General features: G+C 41.8%; 1 protein-coding gene and 1 long non-coding RNA gene across 3 annotated transcripts in view; one reads left to right on the top strand and one right to left on the bottom strand.

The window, feature by feature from the left end:
- Positions 1-21830, bottom strand: part of SART3 (spliceosome associated factor 3, U4/U6 recycling protein) — a 39837-nt gene that overhangs the window by 6301 nt on the left and 11706 nt on the right. Inside the window, exons 2-15 of one of the 2 annotated variants that reach the window (XM_033220752.1) lie at positions 20613-20739; positions 19411-19515; positions 16666-16850; positions 15957-16008; positions 14548-14672; positions 10441-10596; positions 9576-9714; positions 9002-9109; positions 8214-8291; positions 8020-8078; positions 6882-6991; positions 3424-3536; positions 2425-2501; positions 1360-1528 (exon numbers count right to left, since the gene is read on the bottom strand). In XM_033220752.1, the coding sequence (XP_033076643.1) occupies positions 1360-1528; positions 2425-2501; positions 3424-3536; positions 6882-6991; positions 8020-8078; positions 8214-8291; positions 9002-9109; positions 9576-9714; positions 10441-10596; positions 14548-14672; positions 15957-16008; positions 16666-16850; positions 19411-19515; positions 20613-20739 (1603 nt within the window). Of the gene's footprint in view, positions 1-1359; positions 1529-2424; positions 2502-3423; positions 3537-6881; positions 6992-8019; positions 8079-8213; positions 8292-9001; positions 9110-9575; positions 9715-10440; positions 10597-14547; positions 14673-15956; positions 16063-16665; positions 16851-19410; positions 19516-20612; positions 20740-21830 lie in introns of both variants that reach the window. The other variant, XM_033220751.1, reaches the window with a different exon arrangement.
- On the top strand, positions 3290-20611 carry LOC117089459. The gene is made up of 3 exons (XR_004439608.1): positions 3290-3440; positions 18927-18987; positions 20519-20611. It is a non-coding gene; the product is annotated as an uncharacterized LOC117089459 (long non-coding RNA).

The following is a 21830-nucleotide window of genomic DNA, read 5'->3' as shown; positions in this document are numbered from 1 at the left end:
GCTGGGTGCGGTGGCTCATACCTGTAATCTCAGCACTTTGGGAGGCCGAGGCAGGTGGATCACTTGAGGCCACAAGTTCAAGACCAGCCTGGCCAACATGGCGAAACCCCATCTCTACTAAAAATACAAAAAATTAGCCAGGTGTGATGGTGCGTGCCTGTAATCCCAACTACTTGGGAGGCTGAGGCACAAGAATCACTTGAACCCAGAAGGCGGAGGTTGAAGTGAGCCAAGATCACCCCATTGCACTCCAGCCTGGGCAACAAAGCGAGACTGTCTCAAAAATAAATGAATAAATTTTAAAAAGAGAGAGAAAGGCGTTGCAAGTACGAAAGGGAACCTTGTGGTGTTAGACTGGAACTGGAGGTACTGGTGTGAAATCATGATTTTCAGCATACACAAATAGTTACAGAAGTAAATACAGACATAAATATATCTGCGTACACATGCACGCGCGCGCACACACGCACACACACACACACACACACACACACACTCTCTCTCTCCCTACCCTCGACCACTCAGGCCTAGGAACAATACCCAATAGCGGTGAGCACAACCAGCACCTCCTAAATACCACTCATCACTCAAAGGAACCTTGGAGAAATGATGGATTCCAGGACTGAGTTATGGAAAGTACAAGATGACCCTTGGGTATTGTGTGCCAGAAGGTAAGGAAATGATTAAAGAACAAGGGGACAGGTCAAAGGGACACAGAAGCCTGTGTGATGGAACTCTTGCTAGCCAAACCTGGGATAAGTAGAGCATCAACATAAATAATTATCAAAAGGGTTGTCGCCAGCAGTGGAACAAAGCGAATCACAGTCCACCTGACGGGACTCAATGAGCAGGCCACAGGAGCGATTGTGCACTATTCCTGCCCGAGATGCATGAGCGGAATCCAATCCCTAGGGAGCATCAGACACACCCAGGCTGAGGGACACAACACAGCAACTGGCCTGTCCCCTTCCAAGAGTGCAGGTCATCAGAGTAAAGAACAGCTGAGGAGTGCTCCAGACGGAAGGAGATCCAGGAGACAAGACAGCTAAACACAACAGTGCATCCTGAACCGGATCCTTTCACTACAAAGGACATTATCAGGACAAATGGGAGCCTATGGCTGGGGTCTGAGGATTAGATGGGAGTAGCTAACCCCTTAGGCTCTGATGGTTGCATTCTAGTCATGGAGAAGAGGGCCCTTGTTTGTAAGACATACACCCTAACAGTGATCAAAGGGTGATGGGTATCAAGCTGGTAATGTATTCTCAAATGGTACAGGGAAGAAAGTTCTTCGTATTGTTTTCGCAACTTCTCTAACTTTGATACGTTTCAAAACACAATTTCTCAAGAGCTCCTTACCTTCTTCATCATCGCCCCACTCTTTCTCATCGTCCTCATCTGCTCCGCGCTTCTCCGGGCCTCTGGTCTTTTTCTTCTTTTTCAACGCTTTCTTCTCGGCCCGGGCTCTTTTCCGTTGTTCAGCCTTTTCTTCTTCTTGCTGCACTAGGGCTGCTTCCTTCTCTGCAGCCTAGAAAAATGGGAAGATGATGCATCGCTGGATGTGGCAGTTACATTCACTATACTGATTTGTCATGAAAGGGGAGAGGGAGTGGAAGTTCATTAGTAAATGAAAAGCAGAGATCTGCAGAAAAATGTGGACAGGCTCACAGCTGTTCCACACCAGGGCTCATTCAGGTTCTTCAGAATTCTGGATCTGATGTCTCTGTTAATATTAGCAATTTCCTCACCCTAATCATTACTCATCAAAAGGAAGCGAAAAAAAATCCATAAAACTGGCCGGGGGCATTGGCTCACGCCTGTAATCCCAGCACTCTGGGAGGCCGAGGTGGGTGGATCACGAGGTCAGGAGATCGAGACCATCCTGGCTAACATGGTGAAACCCCGTCTCCACTAAAAAAATACAAAAAAATCAGCCGGGCGTGGTGGGGAGCCTGTAGTCCCAGTTACTCAGGAGGCTGAGGCAGGAGAATGGCGTGAACCCGGGAGGCGGAGCTTGCAGTGAGCCAATATGTGCCACTGATCTCCAGCCTGGTGGTGACAGAGTGAGACTCCGTATCAAAAAAAAAAAAAAAATCCATAAAACTAAAGCCCTAAATAAGTTAGGGGTGTTCATGTTCCACTCACTAGGCTAAGTGAGACTCTTCTTTATTCTTTTTCATCAATTCTAGTAAATTTTAGAGTCAAAATTCCCTCACTACATGAAACAAGTACTTAATATTGGGGCTGAAGTTTTAGAACAATCTAAAAAGACAGGTTTAAGCATTGATCTAAATATTTTATAATTAGTACTGAGTAAAAGACACTTAGGAAAATGTAAAATGTCTTGACAAGAAACATCCATACCAAACCGAGCCAAAATAGCTACCAGAGGTGCCAAAGACTTCAAACAAACACTGTCATTACCTTCATTCTCTGCTCATTGACACGAGCTAATCGGGTTTCAGTTTTCTGAACAGCTATATCCCAATCTTCTAAAGAACCTTGAAAGAAAGAGAAGCAAAACTTTCACTCTTTAGGATTCTGAAGGATACAATCACATAAATTTTTCTTAATTTCTCTATACCTCCAGAAGAGATCTCTCCCATCAAATAAGAAGAAAATGTAATCCATGTAGCACTGAAGTTCAGAATTCAAATAGTCCTTCTAAGTGGGTTTAAAATGTCCCTTCCCTTTCAGGAGAGACTTGAAAACCAGAATATGATCTATTAAGGGCTCTAGACGGCAAAGAATATGAAAACGTTCTAACGCAAAAAGTACATTTATATTAAGACTGAAGAATTTTAAGAGCTACTCAAATGTTGAAGCATTTATTTCTTATTTTTTGGTGGTCTTTGATTCCCAGTTCTGAGGGATCCATACTCAAAATCCAGACCAATACCCACAGATAAGTTCATATTATTTTTCTATCTGAAGGCTCTGAAATTTAACAAGGGATGCAAAGAACACACTGAGCCATCTGCCTCTCCAAGGTCCTTTGTTGGACAGACGTTGTACTAGAGCACAGTGGCTCTCAAAGGAGGGATTCCGCCCATCAAGAGACATTTGGCAATGTTAACAGACGTTTCTGGTTGTCATGTTTGGTTGCAGTGAGGAAGTTGCTACTAGCATTTCAGGGCTAGAAGCCAGGGATGCTGCTAAACATCGAACGCACAGTCCCCCCAACAAAGAATTAGAACTCTATGCTACAGTGACATCACATAGTCCTCCTGGTAGCTGCAGAATTTGAGAAGAGCTGCAGGAGGACTCATTTTCAGGACACTTGTGACAATCTAATCATAGGGCACCACTTAAGGGGTGGCAGCGTAAACACAGTCTGTCGCCAGACTATAACCAGATGCTCCTACTTGAGACCAAACAGCAAATGGATTAGGCTCCAAGCCAGAAGAAAGCCGGGGGTCCCACCTTCTGTCCTCTCCATGGTGAGTAACACTTCACAGACGTGCTCTGGGTAGTCACTGGTGCACTGGACAGCCCGGTGCAGGGCCTTCCGGCAGTGCTGGGTGTCACCATGCGCTCTAAGGCAGAAAACAAAAAGTTGCTGCCACCAGGACACAAAGTGGAAGGCACTCAAAGAGAGAGGCCGTCTTCTCCCAGGTAGAAACTCTTCAGGAACTCTAGCTTCTGAGAAGACCTTTGCTTTCAGATCTATCCACGATGCTTTCTCCTTCCACAGTCTCTACAGTCACCTACTAAGGATTTCCCTGAAGCACTGTCTCCCTCAGCCATGCAGGGGCTACTGGAAAGCGTACCTGAGAATGGGATCTGCAACCACCACTCTGCCTTCACAGCACTCACATGTGCGGCACATGGCGGGGGAGTCCAACAGCTCTCTGTAACCTGATACAGTCCCCAGGGAAATTTTACTATGGAGTCCTACTGAGGGGAGAGTCATGAATCCAGGGAAGTGTCAAATTTCATATCTAGAGTCAAATCTTTTTTTTTTTTTTGAGACAGAGTCTCGCTCTTGTCACCCAGGTAGGAGTGCAATGGCACGATCTCGGCTCACTCCAACCTCTGCCTCCCAGGTTCAGGCAATTCTCCTGCTTCAGCCTCCCAAGTAGCTGGGATTACAGGTGCCCACCACTACACCCAGCTAATTTTTGTATTTTTAATAGAGATAGGGTTTCACCAGGCTGGCCAGGCTGGTCGCCAACAGATCTTTTTTGTACACTGCTAATCACAACAGCTACACAACAATTCTGTTAATCATAACTGTTATGAAACAGTGTATTCGTATATGTTTTTAAAACATTTTAAATATACATAATTATATATACATATTATGATACTCAGAAAAAAGTTCAGAGCACTGGTTCTCAAAGTAGGATCCATGTACCCCTGAGGCTCTCCCAGAGCCTCTCAGGAGGCCTGCAAAGTCAAAACTCCTTTTATAATAATAATACCAAGACATTACTGGACTTTTTCACTGTGTTGACATCTTCAAGACAGTGCACAAGTAATGGTGGCCCTTAGCACAAATCAAGGCAGCAGAAATCTTTTTAATGCACTATGTGATGAAATACTAAGTACACTTAAAGCCCTTCTCATACTGAAGTACAACGGTGATTGCAAAAAAAAAAAACATATTACCATTTGAGTTGCGAGCTGATCAAGTCACTTTTTTCAAGGACACCATTTTTACTTGAAAGAAAACTTGAGTGACAAACCACAGACAGTTACTCAGACCTGGGTATTTGGCAGACGTTTTTGAAAATTTACAAAGTGAGGCTGCCACTCTGGGGAAAACCACTGACAGTATTTGTTGTATGTGATAGAATTCAAGCTTTCAAGTGAAAATTAGAATTTTGGAAAACTTGGCCGGGCGCGGTGGCTCAAGCCTGTAATCCCAGCACTTTGGGAGGCCGAGACGGGCGGATCACGAGGTCAGGAGATCGAGACCATACTGGCTAACATGGTGAAACCCCGTCTCTACTAAAAATACAAAAAACTAGCCGGGTGACGTGGTGGGCGCCTGTAGTCCCAGCTACTCGGGAGGCTGAGGCAGGAGAATGGCGTGAACCCGGGAGGCGGAGCTTGCAGTGAGCTGAGATCCGGCCACTGCACTCCAGCCTGGGCGGCAGAGCGAGACTCCGTCTCAAAAAAAAAAAAAAAAAAAAAATTTGGAAAACTTGTATCTGCCACCACAAGTCTGACAGCTTCCTACTTAAAATACTTTTCTACTAAGATCAGTACAGATATGAACAAATACGATTTTTTAATACTATAGAAGAAAATACGTCAACATTTGAAAGAGCTGCATGATTTAGTGAATTGGGATTTTTCCAAATAATGTCGTAGAATTATGGCATCGTGTAAAAGATAAAATAGACAAATGGGTATTACTGTAACAGAATCTGTCAATATGGTTTTAGATTCCACATGCAACACTGAAGTTTTGCTATAATATGTATGAAAGAAGAATACCTACGATTATCTGAAAATGCTTCTAAAATACCTTTCTTTTCTAACCTCTTATCACACTCTTCAATGAAAACAACAGATCACAACAGACAGAATCGGTAACAGACATGAGAATTTAGCTGTCTTCTACTAGGCCGGGCTAAATATATCTGCAAAAATAGAAAACAATGCCACTTTTCTCACTGTATTATTTTGGAGTCTGAAAAACAGTCACTGTTCAAAAAAGTTATTAATGCTAAATAATTTGTTATATTTAAATGAATGAAAATGTTTTTTACATTTCTCAATTTATAAATTATAAATATCAATAGATATAACTCACATACATTAAAAGTGTTTTGGGATCCTCCAATTTTAAGAATGGAAAACAGATCCTGAGACCAAAAAAATTGTGAACTGCTGATCTAGGGGAATATTCAACAAGCTTTAACAGTGGTTTTCTCTGGGGTGGGATTATAACTGTCACTTTTAGCCAGATACGGCGGCTCACGCCTGTAATTCCTACACTTTGGGAGGCCGAGGCGGGAGGATCACTTGAGGTCAGCATGACCAACATGGTGAAACTGTCTCTTCTAAAAAAAAAAGAAATACAAAAATTAGCCAGGTGTGGTGGTACCAGCACACCTGTAATCCCAGCTACTCAAGAGGTTGAGGCAGAAGAACAGATTAAACCCAGGGGGCGAGGTTGCAGCTGAGACTGAGCCACTGCACTTCAGCCTGGGTGAGAGTGTGACTCCCCACCTCCCCCCAAAAAAGAAAAGAAACTGTCGCTTTCTATCACATATTTTTGTAAGTATTCTGACTAATATGGGCACACAGTGTTTTTTATTTAAAAAACATTCAAAAAAACCCCCAGCAATGTAGCAATGTTATGCAACGAACAATGTTCAAGACAGACTGAAAAGGTGCTCACATTCTTTATGTTTTCCCCATGTTATAAATATTGTTAGGCATATCTTATTTCATTCAAACAGTTTTAAAGGCTTGTAACACATGTATGCTATAATTGCATTTTCATTACAAAAAAATTTAAACATAGAAAAGTCTCAAAGAATGAGTCATGGTTATGACTGAGTCAGTAATTTGAGTTTTTTTTCTCTTAGCTTTTTAGTATTTTCTACTTTGCTATAAAAGCAAATATAAAAAATAAATAGCTCCAAAAGGTCAAATAAAATATCATGCCCAAAAATCAAAACAAAAACAAATTAAAAGAAATGCACAGCTATAAGAGTTCAAGGCACAAAATATGATAAAAATTAAAAATGTACCCACTACTGAAAGAGACAGAATGAAAGAAGTTCTAAACCCCCAGCAATGTAGCAATGTTATGCAATGAATAGTTCTAAAGAGCTAGTCCAAGCTGGTAGGAGTCAGCCAGGAGTGAAGACGGGTACACAGCTGACAAGCACTGCCTCCCTCCCCACCCCGAGATCAGTTACCTTTCCAGGTTGTAATACTCTAGCCACATGTTGGCGTACTTGGCGTTTCCTCTGGTCATGATGCTATCCCAGAGTTCCCGAGCTTTCTGCATGTTATTGCACAGTCGAGCCTAAAGTGCATCAGCAGGCTGTTAGGAGACCTGAACCTTATGATGTCGACACCCATCATACAACATACTTCCAACAGACACACATAAAAGGCACCCCACAACTATTACTGTTACAGATGTCCCTGGGCATTCCCCAGGCCTCCCTCCAGTGGTAAACGGCCCAGCCCAAACACTTGAGCCTTTCTGCAGCCACAAGCTAATCTGCCTATGTTTCCTGAGAACTGAGAGAGACAGCACGCAGTACTTATGCGACAGTACTGGATAGTCATTTGTTTTTTATTTTTATCAAGCTTAACTACAAGTGTTTGAGAGACAATATTAAAAAAAAAAAAAGGCTGCTCTAGTATTAAATGCACACTCTGCTACTAATGCTTACAAACTGTGACTTGGGCAACCTGTAATTCTCAGTTTTCTCATCTTTAAAATGGTTAAGAAATAAGCATCCCATATAGAAACTACCTGACAAATGTTAGTTTCTTCTATCTGACGCTCCCTCAGAGGAGAAAACATGATTAGAATTATTACAATCCTACCTGCTGATCAAGGCAGGTTCCGTGTCTTACTGACCTTGGAGCCCCTGACCCAGTAGAGACATTCAAATGATCATATCCTCTAATTACTTGTCAAAGAATCTGTCTTCTACATTAGATAGAAGCCTTACTAGCACAGGAATTCTTATTCCCACAGCACCTAGTACAGTGCTGACAAACAGTACACGCTCACTGTGCTCTCACAAATGAAGCAAAGAGGCAAAGACGGAAGTAAACGAGTGAATACCTAGCATTTAAACATTTACTGCACAACTTCTAGCTGGGAGCTAATATTTTCACCAACATATTTACAAACGTGTCAAGCTAGGTAAATAACATGAATCCTTGTAGAGCCTAGACCATTACCTAGGTAAATAACATAAATCCTTATAGAGCTTAGGCCATTATCTGGGATTCTGACTCAATTTTAATTAAGGTTTAATAGGATGCCATTCAACAATGGTGGGTGAAAGTGGTAGATTTGTCGAAAACGTTTACCTCAATCCTAGCCCAGTTCTGCATAATCACGCAGCTTGGATCACCACTTTCATTGAAACCTTCAAAAACAGAATTAGTAAAATTAGAAAGGAACTTGGAGACAAATAGCCTCTAGCTGGAAAGGTACATCAACCAGGAAATAGTACAGACCAGGAAATACAACTGGGCAAAACCACAGGCTGGGGCATACTTACGCTCTTCCACCTCCTGCTTCAGATACTCCAAGGCACGAGTAAAGGCAGCCCTCAACTCCTCCAGCTCTTTACTGGAGTCTAGTGGAAAGTGCAAAAAAAGGCTTTAAGAAACCACATAGCCTAGCTTTGTTTGTCTTGTTTTTCATCCTATGCTGAAACTGCCCAGAGACCCATTATGTACCTGGCATCATGCAGGGGACACAGAAATAAAACTGCCAATTCCTGCCCTCATCACATAGTCAGGGAGAAAGAAATTAGAACAGAGTAGAGTATGGACAGCACGGTGAAAAAGGTGAACACAGGGTGCTGTGTGGGGGGAGTCTCCCCCAGCTGGGGTGACACAGGCAAACAGAAGAATGGCTAAAGGCTACCTGTATGAGGTGACAGCTGACATGAGTGTGCAATTACAAGTTAGGGGTTTTCTGGCTGTTTTGGGGGGGGGGACATGAAGGGGCAGAGGATCCCAAAGAGGTACAAACATTTTTCTAAAACACAGCAGTCTTATTTCAAGAAGTATGTAGGATAAACAAAAAGACCAGAAAAGAGAAATGAGAGCTAAGACTAAAGAGGCTGGCAGAGGCCAGTATAAACCATTACTCTCTTGCTTTACAATCCACAGCATGACTTGTTAAAGATAGAAATCGCTAAGATTTCTGGGGGAGAAAGTCACCAATGCCTAGTCTACATCATTTGCCGAATCACAATGTATCTGGGGAACTGGGACATCTCGCCAAAAGTTGTGTTAAGAACATGTTCAGCTCTGAAGTGAAAAACATGCGCTTAAATACCTTGTTTGAAATCAACCCTTCTCCTCAGGTAATCAAGGTATGCCTGCCAAATCTCCACATAATCAGTGGCCTGGATGAAGCCAGCATTCAAAGCTTTCTCGAAGGTTACTGGAGTTGGAGAAAAAGTCAGGATTTGTTACCAATTCAAATGGAAGCTAATATAAAGTTACTACATTCTACTGACTATAAAACACTACATGACTTTAAAGACTAATAGATGCAACAGGATGAAATGAGCTAGACAGGAATGTTGAAGAGAGAAGGTGCTACAACACTCTACAGACTGTGTTCTAGAAAAAACTTCTTTCACAAGACGTCCTGCAAGAAGAGTTCCAGGTCAAGGAAGTCTGGAGAAAAGACTACAACTTCTTAGAAAATGCAATGAATATTAGCATGTTAAAAAGCTCAAAGAAGCCACAAATATAACCAGTTCATCTCTCAGAGCCCTTTTTGTCACTACACTCCATATCGCAAAGAAAACCCCAGGGAACATTGATGTAATGACTTTGTCACCGCTCTCTGTATCTCACTTGGGACAAATAGCTTAGAAGTTCTCCCACAAAAACATCCGCACCAGAAATTACTTGATGATCAACTCCATGTCTCTCCATGGCCAAGAGGTACCGACTCCATAAGGCAACTGTCCAGGGGCAGTTTCTAACAGCGCGGTTATGTACAGACAAAACCAAATCCTTTACTTTCAGTTGCCGATCCTATGAGAAAGAATTCCAGAATTAGGAAATTAAACTTTATTAAGAATTCACCATCAACAAGACAGTGCCAGCACAACCAAGTGATGAAAGAAATGTCCTTATAAACGTCTCTTGTGACCTGGTTTCCTCAACAACAACAACAAAAAAATCACTAGGGGGAGTGGAGGAAAAGGACAGAAGCAACTTATAGGTTAAAACAGCCTTAAGAGACGTCAGCCAACCCTACTGGATAGACCTCATTTGGATCATTTTATACATATACACTGAAATATTTTATATACACATACTGAAATATTTACCAATGAAATATCATTTCTGGATTTGCTTCAAAATAACACATAGAGGGCAAGTAGGTGAGACTACAGATCAAAGTAAACTAAAGCTGTAATTGTTAATAATTGTTGAAGCTGGGTGAGGGGTACAGGAAGTTTCATTTTACTGATCTGTCTACTTTTATATGTTTACATTTTTTCCATAATAAAAAGTTAAAAGAAAAATATCAATTTGTTTTAAGTCCCCAACACAGACTATATGCTAATTTTACTTACAGTTAGTGACCATTTTAAAATAACTTGAAACACTAAAACTTCCTAAACGAGTTGGCAAAGAGGAGAAAAAGTGGATGGAGGAAAAGCAAGAGCAGGGCCATATACAACAAACTCCTGGCACTCTAAGTAGATTATAAATATTGGCAAAAATAAAATGAAATTAGAACAGTGATCTTACTAGGTACTGACTGTAACGGATCCATAAGTCTGGGACAAGGCAGTTCTCGACCAGGGCGCGCTCAAAGATCAACTGAATGCGAGCAGGATCGCCAATTTTCATCTCAAAATCGATATATGCTTGATATTCTGACAGCCTTGGTGCCTCTGCCTGCAACTGGAGTACAGGAAAATTGTATTAAAGTTGAATTGAGTTACTGGCAGGAAGCACAACACATCTGCAAATAAGATAAATTTTGGCAAAACTGGCTACAGTAACTACGAATCGCCAAATCCTCACTCTCAGAACCACTCCACTACGGCCTCTACAACTTCTTGAGCACAACAAGAGTCTTCTCATCTGGTCCAAAGTGCCAGTTCATGGCAGTCATAACAAAGGCTCCATAAACCCTTTTCTAAATCCATTCCTAGACCACAGGGAATTTAAGCGGCCCATCAATCGAGAACTGAGTGAAAGAGCAAGGCAACATCTTTGCCAGTGACCACTGTTAACCACCCTTCCAAACCAGAAGTCATGTTCTTGGACTACTGAGTCGAGTTAATACAACCAAACTGGAAAATCGTGGTGCCTGATGCTATTTCAGGTTTCTTATTCCAAATATCAGTTCCTGGAAGAATGTAGGTAAATGCAGAAGATGGAGGCAGCTGTGCTGAATGTTTAATGATCCAAAGACATACGATCAAATTCTTTTTAGAAAAAAATCTTATTCGACATGTTTTCTCTTCAGGCATATTTTGCTGATGGCCATGACATAACTGAATGATTGAAGTTTTGAGAAGAACAGGTACATGCAAATCATTTACACATGAAAAAGAAAGGAAGTAGTAGTGCAGAAGAGTAAGAAAACACACAGCCTCCGTACTCAGAAAGGGGATGTTTCACAGCCTCCATTTCTAGTAACGAGGAAGAATTAGTTACCCAGGCACACTGTACCATTCAAAACAACTAAAACTACTAAATTAAATATAATATCTTCTTAAAATTCATCAACAAACTGGCAAAGAAACAAGAAATACTAAGGACTAAGGACAAAATCTAAATGAGGGTGGCAAGCTAAGTAAACGTTAACCTTTTGCTGGCTTGACATATATTAAGAATTTGATCTTCACAATCCTATTGTTGGCAAAGAAAGATAGAAAAAACAGTCAAAAAGCCCAAAAAACCTCAAGCCAGTCCACACATGGACCTACTGCAATGAAATCAGAGGACAGCAAACCAAATCAATGAGATCTTAAAAGCAGTCAGAGAAAAAACAGTGACTACCTCTGAAGAAGCAAGATTTATATAAACCGCTGACTTCTCAACAGCAACAACAGACATCAGAAGACAGAAAGATACAATCAATTGCTGAGAACACACTGTCCATCCAGAATTCTTTTGTTGCTGTTGTTGGTCTAGAATTCTATAGCCTAAGAAAATAATTTTCAAGAAGGGAAGTAAAGACCTTTCTGAACAGAGAAAATCTGTTACCAGCAACTCTCCCTCGCAGGGGACTCTAAAGGTCACATGTTGAAGACACTGGACAAATTTACATTATTATTATAAAGCTTTACAGAAAGACAAGATGTAAGTAGCAGAAACCTATACTATGTTCATAGATTGGAACATGTAAATTCGTCCCCAATTCCCCAAACTGATCTCCAGGTTCAATACAATTCCAATTAAAAAAAAAAAAAAGATTTTAAAAACATAACTACAAAAGCTGATTCTAAATCTGATGGAAGCATTGAAGGCTAAAGAAAAAAAAAGCCAAGATACTCTTGAAGAGGAACAAGGTGGATGGGACTCACCCTATCCAAGAGCAAAACATTATAACTCTCATCATTACAACAGTGTAACATAAGCCAGTGGGACAGAACAGAAAATCCAGGAGAAAGACCCACACATACATGGACAGCTACTCTATGACAGATGTGGCACTGCACATCAGTGAGGGCAGGAAGGAATAATCAAACTCAGTACTAGAACAACTGGTTCTCCATATGGAAAAATGAAACCAGACCCAGTCTCATACCACTTAAAAATCAATTCCAGGTGGATGAGGCCCTAAATATGAAACAGAAAACTATAAAATTTTTATAAGAAATTAGAGTTAACTAGGTAATATTTTTCAAATAAGCACAACAAAAGCACAACCAAAAGGTAAAGAATTTTAATCTAATTGGATTTATCACTAAGAACTGTTCATCAAAAGACACCATTTAAAAAAAAAAAAAAAAGTGAAAATGCCGTCGCGGTGGCTCATGCCTGTAATCCCAGCACTCTGGGAGGCTGAGGCAGGCGGATCACCTGAGGTCAGGAGTATGAGACCAGCCTGGCCAACATGGTGAAACCCCATCTCTACTAAGAACACAAAAATCAGCCGGGCGTGGTGACGAGGGCCTATAATCCCAGGTAATCAGGAGGCTGCAGCAGGAGAATCGCTTCAAACGGGGCAGGGGCGCGGCGGGGGCAGGGGAGTTGCAGTGAGCCAAGATCACGCCACTTCACTCCAGCCTGGGTGAAAAAGCAAAAACTGTGTCTCCAAAAAAAAAAAAAAAAGGTGAAAAGACAACAAACTAGGGAGAAAATCTGCAACACATACAGCCTAAAATAAGACTTAAGACTCAGCACTCCCACAAATCAATTAGAAAAAAGATACATCAAAAGGGAAATGGGTCAAAGACTTTTTTTTTTTTTTTGAGACAGAGGCTTGCACTGTTGCTCGGGCTGGAGTGCAGTGGCATGATCTCAGCTCACAGCAACATCCACCTTCCGGCTTCAAGCGATTCCCCTGCCTCAGCCTCCCAAATAGCTGGGATTACAGGCACCAGCCACCATGCCCAGCTAATTTTTTGTATTTTTAGTAGAGACAGGGTTTCACTATGTTGGCCTGGCTGGTCTCAAACTCCTGACCTCGTGATTCGCCTGCCTCGGGCTCCTAGGATTACAAGCATCCAACGCGCCCGGCCCAAACACATTTTTTTTAAGAAACAGGGTTTTGCTTTGTCACTCAGGTGAGAATGCAGTGGCATGATTACAGCTCACTGCAGCCTTGACCTCCTGGGCTTCACCTCTGGAGTAGCTGGGACTACAGACACACAGACACGTGCCACCAAGCCCGACTAATTTTTTTTTTCTGTAGAGACAGGGTCATGCTACGTTGCCCAGGCTGATCTCAAATTCCTGGGCTCCAGCAATCCTCCCGCCTTCGCCTCCCAAAGTGCTGGGATTATAGGCATAAGCCACTGTGCCCAGCCTGAAGACTTTAACACGCACAAAAACTTGAATGGCCAATCCACGTGAAAAGATGCTCAACTTCATTAGTAACCAGGGAAATACAAATTAAAACTACAATTTCAAATTCATCAAATTAAGCAGAATTTAAGTATGTCCAATATCCAAGATTGGCACAAGCAACGAGAACTCTCAGATAATGCTCACAGCAGTGCAAACTGATAACGTGGAAAACACTTTAACAACACACTACGATCCAGGAAAGTCCTTCCTAAGTATTCTAGAGAAACTCTTTCTCATGTGTACAAGGAGACACACACAAGAATATTCAGAGTGGCACCGCTCCTCCTCCTAGCAAAAAACTGGAAATGACCCAACTATCCAGCAACATAGATAAATACATTGCAGTACACAGACAACTTTACAGCAGTGAAAACAAATGCACTGGAATTATACTTAGCAACATGAGTAAAACCCAAAAGCATGTTCAATGAAAATAAAATATACAGCATGATTCCAATATATAAAAGTTCAAAAGCAAGCAAAATTAAATATATTAATTAAGGATACTTTCATAGCTTGTAAAACTATAAAGAAAAGCAAGGGAATGATTATCACAAAAGTCAGGAAAGTGATTACCTCTCGGGAGAGGGAGGAGGAGGCAATCGGAGAGGGGCACATAGGAGACTTCTAAGGTACTGGCAATGTTCTATTTCTTAACCTGGGTGGTAGGTACATGGATGTTCACTTTATTATTAGTATGTAAACTGCATGTATACATTTATACACTCTATATATTTCACAACAAAACATTTTAAAGATACTGTTTAACTTGCAACTATCCATCAGGGAAAGGTTTGTAGAGAGAGGTTTACTAAAGTCAACACTTACCAGTGCTTCTTCATAGGGTTTATATTTCTCCAGCTGCTGTAGTGCTTTGTTATAGTTCTGAATTACCGACTCTGGTACTGGGTCTTCTGACCATTCTTCATACTCTGCAAATGTGGCCTCCATATCTATTGAAAGATGGATTCAGCCCCGTGGGTGTTGCCATTGGGCTTTATCAACCCAAATACAGATTAAACCATGAGACTCAGGTGCCACTAGCCCCTCCCACATCTGTGGCCATGGCAGCTCTTACTGATCAGATTTTGATTTCTGCTGAGCCCAAACCTGTCTGCAGAATCTGTCTCAAAACAATGTCCCAGGCAACCCTCCCAGCTATAATTAATCAGTCAATGACACTGGTAGCAACAATTTAACAACACTTACCCAGTGTTGCCTATGTTCTAACACTTCACATCCATTAACTCATTCAGTCAGCTCCACTCTACTAAGTTATCTATTGTGATCCTCATTTTGCAGTTGAGGAAACTGAAGCAGAGGGTTCAGCTGCTTGTCTACAGTTAATGGTAGAGCAAGGCTGTGAACCCAGGCAGTCTGGCTCAAGTTCACACTCTAATCACTATGCTAGGCTGTTTCACGCTGGTAGGTGAAGTGAAATCTGCAAGCCAGCTCAGCTCTAGCCTTTGCTGCATGACACTCAATCATTTGATTAGACAACTACTTTATAACGTGTTAAATCCAATAAACCATGAAGAGAAATTACACCTGGGCTCCAATAAAGTTGCCCAGAGGTTCTGAGTATGTACAACACATGTCCGTGTCTAGGGAACGAACACAACAGCCATGCCAAACTCTTCCCATACTCAGAAAAATCCTCCCAGCACACATACACTCACAGCTCCAAAGACTCAAAGGCTTAGATTGCCAAAATGTATTTACCAAATAAGGAAACTCTTTACCAACCCCCAAGAAACTCACTTATGAGTACTTCCAATCAACTGCACTTCTGAACCAAATCCCTCCCACAGAGGAATGATCTAAACCCACGTAAAATTCCTGCTGTTACGGAAGAGATTACTTATGAAGATAAAATGATTATAATGGAACTCTTGTTCAATGACGTTTTCCCCAAAAATACAGGTGTCATTCACTATTCCTTTCAGAGACCCTATCTCTGCCTTTCCAGCTAGGTCTCAAAGGAGAAAAGAGCTCTCACCTGGGAATCAGGGAGTCTGGCTTCCAGTCCTGCTTCTGACCCTCACAACCCTCTTAAGCACTAACATTCAAGATGTTTTTACCTAGGACCTCATCCCGAGAGACAATATCCAAGGACAGTGAGAACACAAGCTTTACCTGCCTCACAGGATGGTGGGAAAGGTCTAACTACATGTCGTTCCCCCAAAGTATTTTAAAAACCACAGAGGGCTGGCTATTGACATGTCAGTTTCTCTTACCATAGAGTGGGATCGCCAACTGTCGCCGGAAAAGACTGTGGACTTTCTCAAGCTGTGAATCAAAGGTTTGTTCCCGGTCAAAAGGGGAAAGGAAGCCAGCTACGGGCTAAAGAAGCAAATTAGTAGTAAATAGCAAACTGTGGTTGTTTTTTCTTTTGAGAAGGGTCCTCACTGTCACCCTGGCTGGAGTGCGGTGGTGTGATCACAGCTCACTACAGCCTCATGCTTCAGGCTCATGCAATCCTCCCACCTCAGAGTCCTGAGTAGCTAGGATCACAGGCATATGCCATCACACCCAGCTAATGTTTTATGTTTTGTAGAGATGGGGTCTCACTATATTGCCCAGGCTGGTCTTGCACTCCTGAACTCAAGCGATCCTCTGGCCTCAGCCTCCCAAACTGCTGGGATTACAAGCATGAGCCACCGTACTTGGCCAACTCTGGTTCTTTCTACTTCAAAAAATATCTCAACAAATTTTCAGTTCAAGCTAAAAAATTGTATACAACCTCTGCCATACATATTGTACCAAATGCTAGAAGGGGTATAAAAACAGGTTATCTATCACCCAACCACTAAGGGATTGGCAAAGACCATTTGGTTAACTATATGAACTGCAAGATTCATCCTGGACATGTGTTTCAAAATAATCCTTCCAAGGAGACTTACAAAGACAGCCCCAGCCCGTTCAGAGACAACCACAGGTACTCACCCGAGCAGCTTCCACGATCGCACTTTCAAACTCTCGGTAAGCCTCCCAAAGGGCGAGTCCTTTGGTCATATGCAAACCAACAGACGAGAGAGCCCTTTCAAACACGGAGCGAACTTTCTCAAGGCCACCTTTCTGACCAATCCCACCAACTGAGTACTGGCCATACTCTAGCCAAATGTTAGGACCTAAAAATAAGAAGTGTTCAATTAGTTTGGGATATAAAATACCCAAATATCAAAACTGATGCAAAACAAAAGAAATGTGCCTACCAAAAAAGTTCTCAGACAGCAGCACTAAATGACAGTGAAGGCCTAACAGCAGAGATGACCATAAAGGACCAAAAAAATTACAGTCTGGGGAAGACCACAGATCCTCAGAAAAAGATAACTGGTGCTATTAACAATGGCTGTGAGAGAGAAAGAAGTGGGTAACAGGATCATCAGAAATCATGGGAACACCATGCACTGCTAAAATTATCAGTGGTTCTAAAAGAAGACTCATGGGCCACAGAGCAGAGGTACAGGTATAGTTTTTAAAAATACATTTGGCCAGGTGCAGTGGCTCACGCCTATAATCCCAGCACTTTGGGAGACTGAGGCGGGAAGATCACAAGGTCAGGAGTTAGAGACCAGCCTGGCCAATATGGTGAAACCCCGTCTCTACTAAAAATACAAAAATTAGCCGGACGTTGTGGCAGGCGCCTGTAGTCCCAGCTACTTGGGAGGCTGAGGCAGGAAAATCGCTTGAACTCAGGTGAGGGGGAGGTTGCAGTGAGCCGAGATCACACCACTGCACTCCAGCCTCAGTGACAGAGCGAGACTCTCGAAAAAAAAGAAAACACACACACACACATACTATACTTGTATATTCATAAAACACCTCTTATTTTCATTATACAGATCATAAACCAAAAAACTGTGAATTATTTTTAGCTTGCAAAGATACACAAAAAACTCTCTATCTCAGAACAGTCTATATGGTAAGTAGCAATGCTTCTCACAAGGGGGACTGCTCCCAGTGGGAAATCAACAAGGAAGAGGATATGAAATCTGAAAGGGGAAACTGTCTGTTTGATTTTTGAGACAGAGTCTCATTCTGTCACCCAGGCTAGAGTGCAGAGGCATGATCTCGGCTCACTGCAGCCTCCGCCTCCTGGGTTCAAGCGATTCTCCTGCCTCAGCCTCCCGAGTAGCTGAGACAACAGGTGTGCGCCACCACACCTGGCTAGTTTTTTGTATTTTTAGTAGAGATGGGGTTTCACCGTGTTAGCCAGGATGGTCTCAAACTCCTGAACTCGAGATCCACCTGCCTCAGCCTCCCAAAGTTCTGGGATTACAGGCGTGAGCCACCACCCCCAGTCTGAAAGGGGAAATTTTTAAAATGCCTTTTTTAATTTTTTTTCTGAGACAGAGTCTTACTTTGTCGCCCAGGCTGGAGTACAGTGGCACAATCTTGGTCCAATGCAACCTCCGCCTCCTGGGTTCAAGCAATTTTCATGCCTCAGCCACCTGAGTAGCTGGGATTACAGGCCTGCATGCCATCACGCCCAGCTAATTGTATTTTTAGTGGAGATGGGGTTTCCCCATGCTGGGCAGGCTGATTTCAAACTCCTGGGCTCAAGTGATCTGCCTGCCTTGATCTCCCAAATTGCTGGGATTACAGGCATAAGCCACCAAGCCTGGCCTTAAAATGCTTTCTTCTGAGACAGAATCTCACTCTGTTGCCCAGGCTGGAGTGTAGTAGCACAGCCTCAGCCACTGCAACCTCCACCTCCTCAGTTCAAGCAATTCTCCTGCCTCAGCCTCCTGAGTAGCTGAGATTACAAGCACCTGCCACCATGCCTGGCTAATTTTTGTATTTTTAGCAGAGACGGGCTTTTGCCATGTTGGCCAGCCTGGTCTTGAGTTCCCAATGTCAAGTGATCCACCAGCCTCAGTCTCCCAAAGTTCTGGGATTACAGGTGTGAGCCACCACGCCCAGCCTTAAAACGCTTTTTAATAGCATTTTGTCCACAGCATTGTCTGATGTGGTCCCCAGTTCACATACAGAGAATAGTTAAGACACTTATACTATATACAGGGGACGGTAAAGAGACTTAAAGGGAGGTGAGTCTTCTATACTCCACTTGCACTGGTAAGATGTCAATACCAGCAGGCGAGGGAGGTCTCTGTGGGGACAGAACGATTCTGTATCTGGACTGCAGCAGTGGTTAGATGAATCTACACATGTAATAAAATGTCTTTTTTTCCCATTGTTCCAAGGTCATTTTCCTGGTTTTGATTTTGTACTACAGAAACAAGATATTGGAGGAAACTGGGTAAAGTGAGTACACAAGACTTCTCTGTACTATTTCTGTAACTTCCTATGACTCTATAATTACTTCAAAATAAAAAGGTTTTCTTTTAATGTTTTCATCTTTTTTTTTAAAGCATCTTGTCCAAAACCTCTAAAAACCTATTCAATGTATAAAAGATCAGCAGGAAATACCATGTAAGTTCTGTCAACACATCCTGAGTGTGAGCGTATTCATTCCCTTACTACAGGTGCTTCTTCCACTTTTATTTTAAAACTAAACTTCCCCAATTACAGAACAAAGACAATGATAAGATGACTGAACTTAAATCTTGCTAATTGTGAGACTAACGTTCCCTTTTCTGGGTAGCAGCATCTCATGATATAGTCCTCAACAGCAGACCGATCTACACGACATTTTCAGATATCCTAAAAAAGTCCACGGGAACTTACAAATGTAATCCTTCACAGCTTTCTCAAAGAGGTCATACACATGCTCTCTGTCCAGGCCATCCTGGGCCATGCTGATCTCGTCGTGCAGCCACTCCAGCCAGAGCTCTACGAGACAAGAGTACTTCCCGCATTAATACCAAAGGGGAGGCTGAGAGCAGAGACTTTACCAAGAGACATCAGCACACAAATGTTTCATCCATCTTACACAACCTGGCATTGTTCCAGAAATTCACTTCTTAAAACCTGAACTAAGCACATAGGAGGTTTTATGCTTCCAAATAAGATCAAATCACTAAAATCATAATATCCTCCACTTGTTAGGCATTTCATATTTGGCAAAGCACTTTTCTCATTCAGTCTTTATCATAATCCTGTAAGGCTGGTGATAGTAACACTAAAAATAATGACATCTATTTAAGGATTACGACATGCCAGGCATGTGTTAGGTATTATAGGTAGAATAGCCCATCCTATTCTGTCATACATTACAAGGCAGAAACTACTGTTGCCATCATTTAACTGCTAGAAAAACTGAGCCTCAGAATGTTTACATAATCTGCTTAAGGTCACACAGACAGTAAACGATGTAGCCAGGAATTAATCTAGGTCATCTGACTCTAGCATCTACACTCGGCAGTTATGCTTTGCAGAAGGGAAAAGGGGCAGAGTGTGATCTAGAACCAAAATGTCCTAAGCACTGCCCAAAAGATCACTTATGAATATTCATGAAGACTGAACTAAAGAGTTGTTCAGTGCAATTATGTTTCTAATACGCAAATAAGTAGAAATAACCTAAATGCCCAACTATTCTGGAACAATTAACGTATGAAACATTTACATAAAAAACTGTCTGTAAAAGTTTAAATATATTTATAATTTTCTGGTTTCAAGAGAATGGATTCAATAAATACTGAAATGGGAAAGAGAGAAATGGGATTCAAGTTTAATTACATTACAAATGTTTACCATAACGTTATAATTAAAAAATCAGAATTCAAAATCCGTGTTATATGATCATAACTACATTTTGCAAAAAACTACAAGATAATAAACTAAAAATAGCTAACCCTGATGGGTTTTCTTCTTTCCACTACACTGTATGTTCCAGGTTTTCTACAAGGAGCATGTCCCATTTTCAACATTGAAACAAATATACAAGCCTTGTTTCTGTTTCTAAAAGCAGCCTGACTGCTGAAGCTTACCTTCAGTCAAGGGAAAGATCTCACTCATCTTCTGGCGGGCCATCCTCACCTTGGTAAGCTCCCCTTCCAGCCGGAGCAGCCTGATCAAGTCCACGTGGCAGTTATAGTCATAGACGTTGATAGACAACTAACAGGAAAAGAAACAAGTTGAAATTTAAAATGCCATCATCAAGTAACTCAGCTTTTGTCACTACTGGTAACTACACACATACCTGCCACAAACAAAATAAATGTGCTATCTGAGAAAACCACTGAAACAGCAACCCAGCATGTACCCACAGGCAGAAGACAAAACAATGAAAGGGGCTTTTGAAACAACCATAAAGCTCCCTCCAATCTGTTACAGTTCCTGCTGGAAGACACCGGGGTTCTCTCGGAAAGAAAGGAGGCATTCTAATGAAACAAATAAAAAGTATGTGACCTCAGGTAAGTTATTTACTTTCCTAAGCCTCTATTTCCTCATCTATAAAATGAGGATACTACTGTTTCTAGTTCATACCAGGTCTTCCAAAGATTTTTTAAAATTCTACTATTACACTGGTCTTTAAGAAAAACTAAAAACCAAAAAGGTAATTTTATAACATCCTTCAGCACATGTGAGATACATTGTAAGACCTCTTTTATTTTACTAAATAAAAAAGATGGAGGCCAGTTACGGTGGCTCACGTCTGTGATCCCAGCACTTTGGGAGGCCAAGGCAGGTGGATTGATTGAGCTCAGGCGTTCGAGACCAGCCTCAGCAACATAGTCAAACCCTATCTCTACCAAAAATACAAAAAATTAGCCGGACATTGTGGCATGCGCCTGTGGTCCCAGCTACTTCAGAGGCTGAAGTGGATCACCTGAGCCTGGGAGACAGAGGTTGCAGTGAGCCGAGATCACGCCACTGCACTCTGGGCCTGGATGACAGAGCAAGACCCCATCTCAAAAAAAAAAAAAGAGATGGAAATCCATATTAGAGAAAGAAGAGTGGCAGCAGGTTGGTATCTGTTGATGCTGAGTGACAGGTACATAAAGTTTTATTTGTACATTTGAAACTTTTCAAACTAAAATTATTTTAAGTTACCATATATCTGAGACAAAGAAAAACAAAAAGAATGTCACTAGCAGACCAACCCTTGAAGAATAGCTAAAGGAAGTTCTTCAAACAGAAAAGTTAAAAGAAGGAATCCTAGAGCATCAAAAAGGAAGAAAGAACAACAGTAAGAGCAGAAATAC

The sequence above is a fragment of the Trachypithecus francoisi genome, unplaced genomic scaffold, assembly GCF_009764315.1.
Source record: "Trachypithecus francoisi isolate TF-2019V2 unplaced genomic scaffold, Tfra_2.0 Lachesis_group11, whole genome shotgun sequence".
NCBI lineage: Eukaryota > Metazoa > Chordata > Mammalia > Primates > Cercopithecidae > Trachypithecus > Trachypithecus francoisi.
The sequence above is the reverse complement of the archived record's forward strand: the minus strand, read 5'-3'. Positions and strand labels throughout refer to the sequence as shown.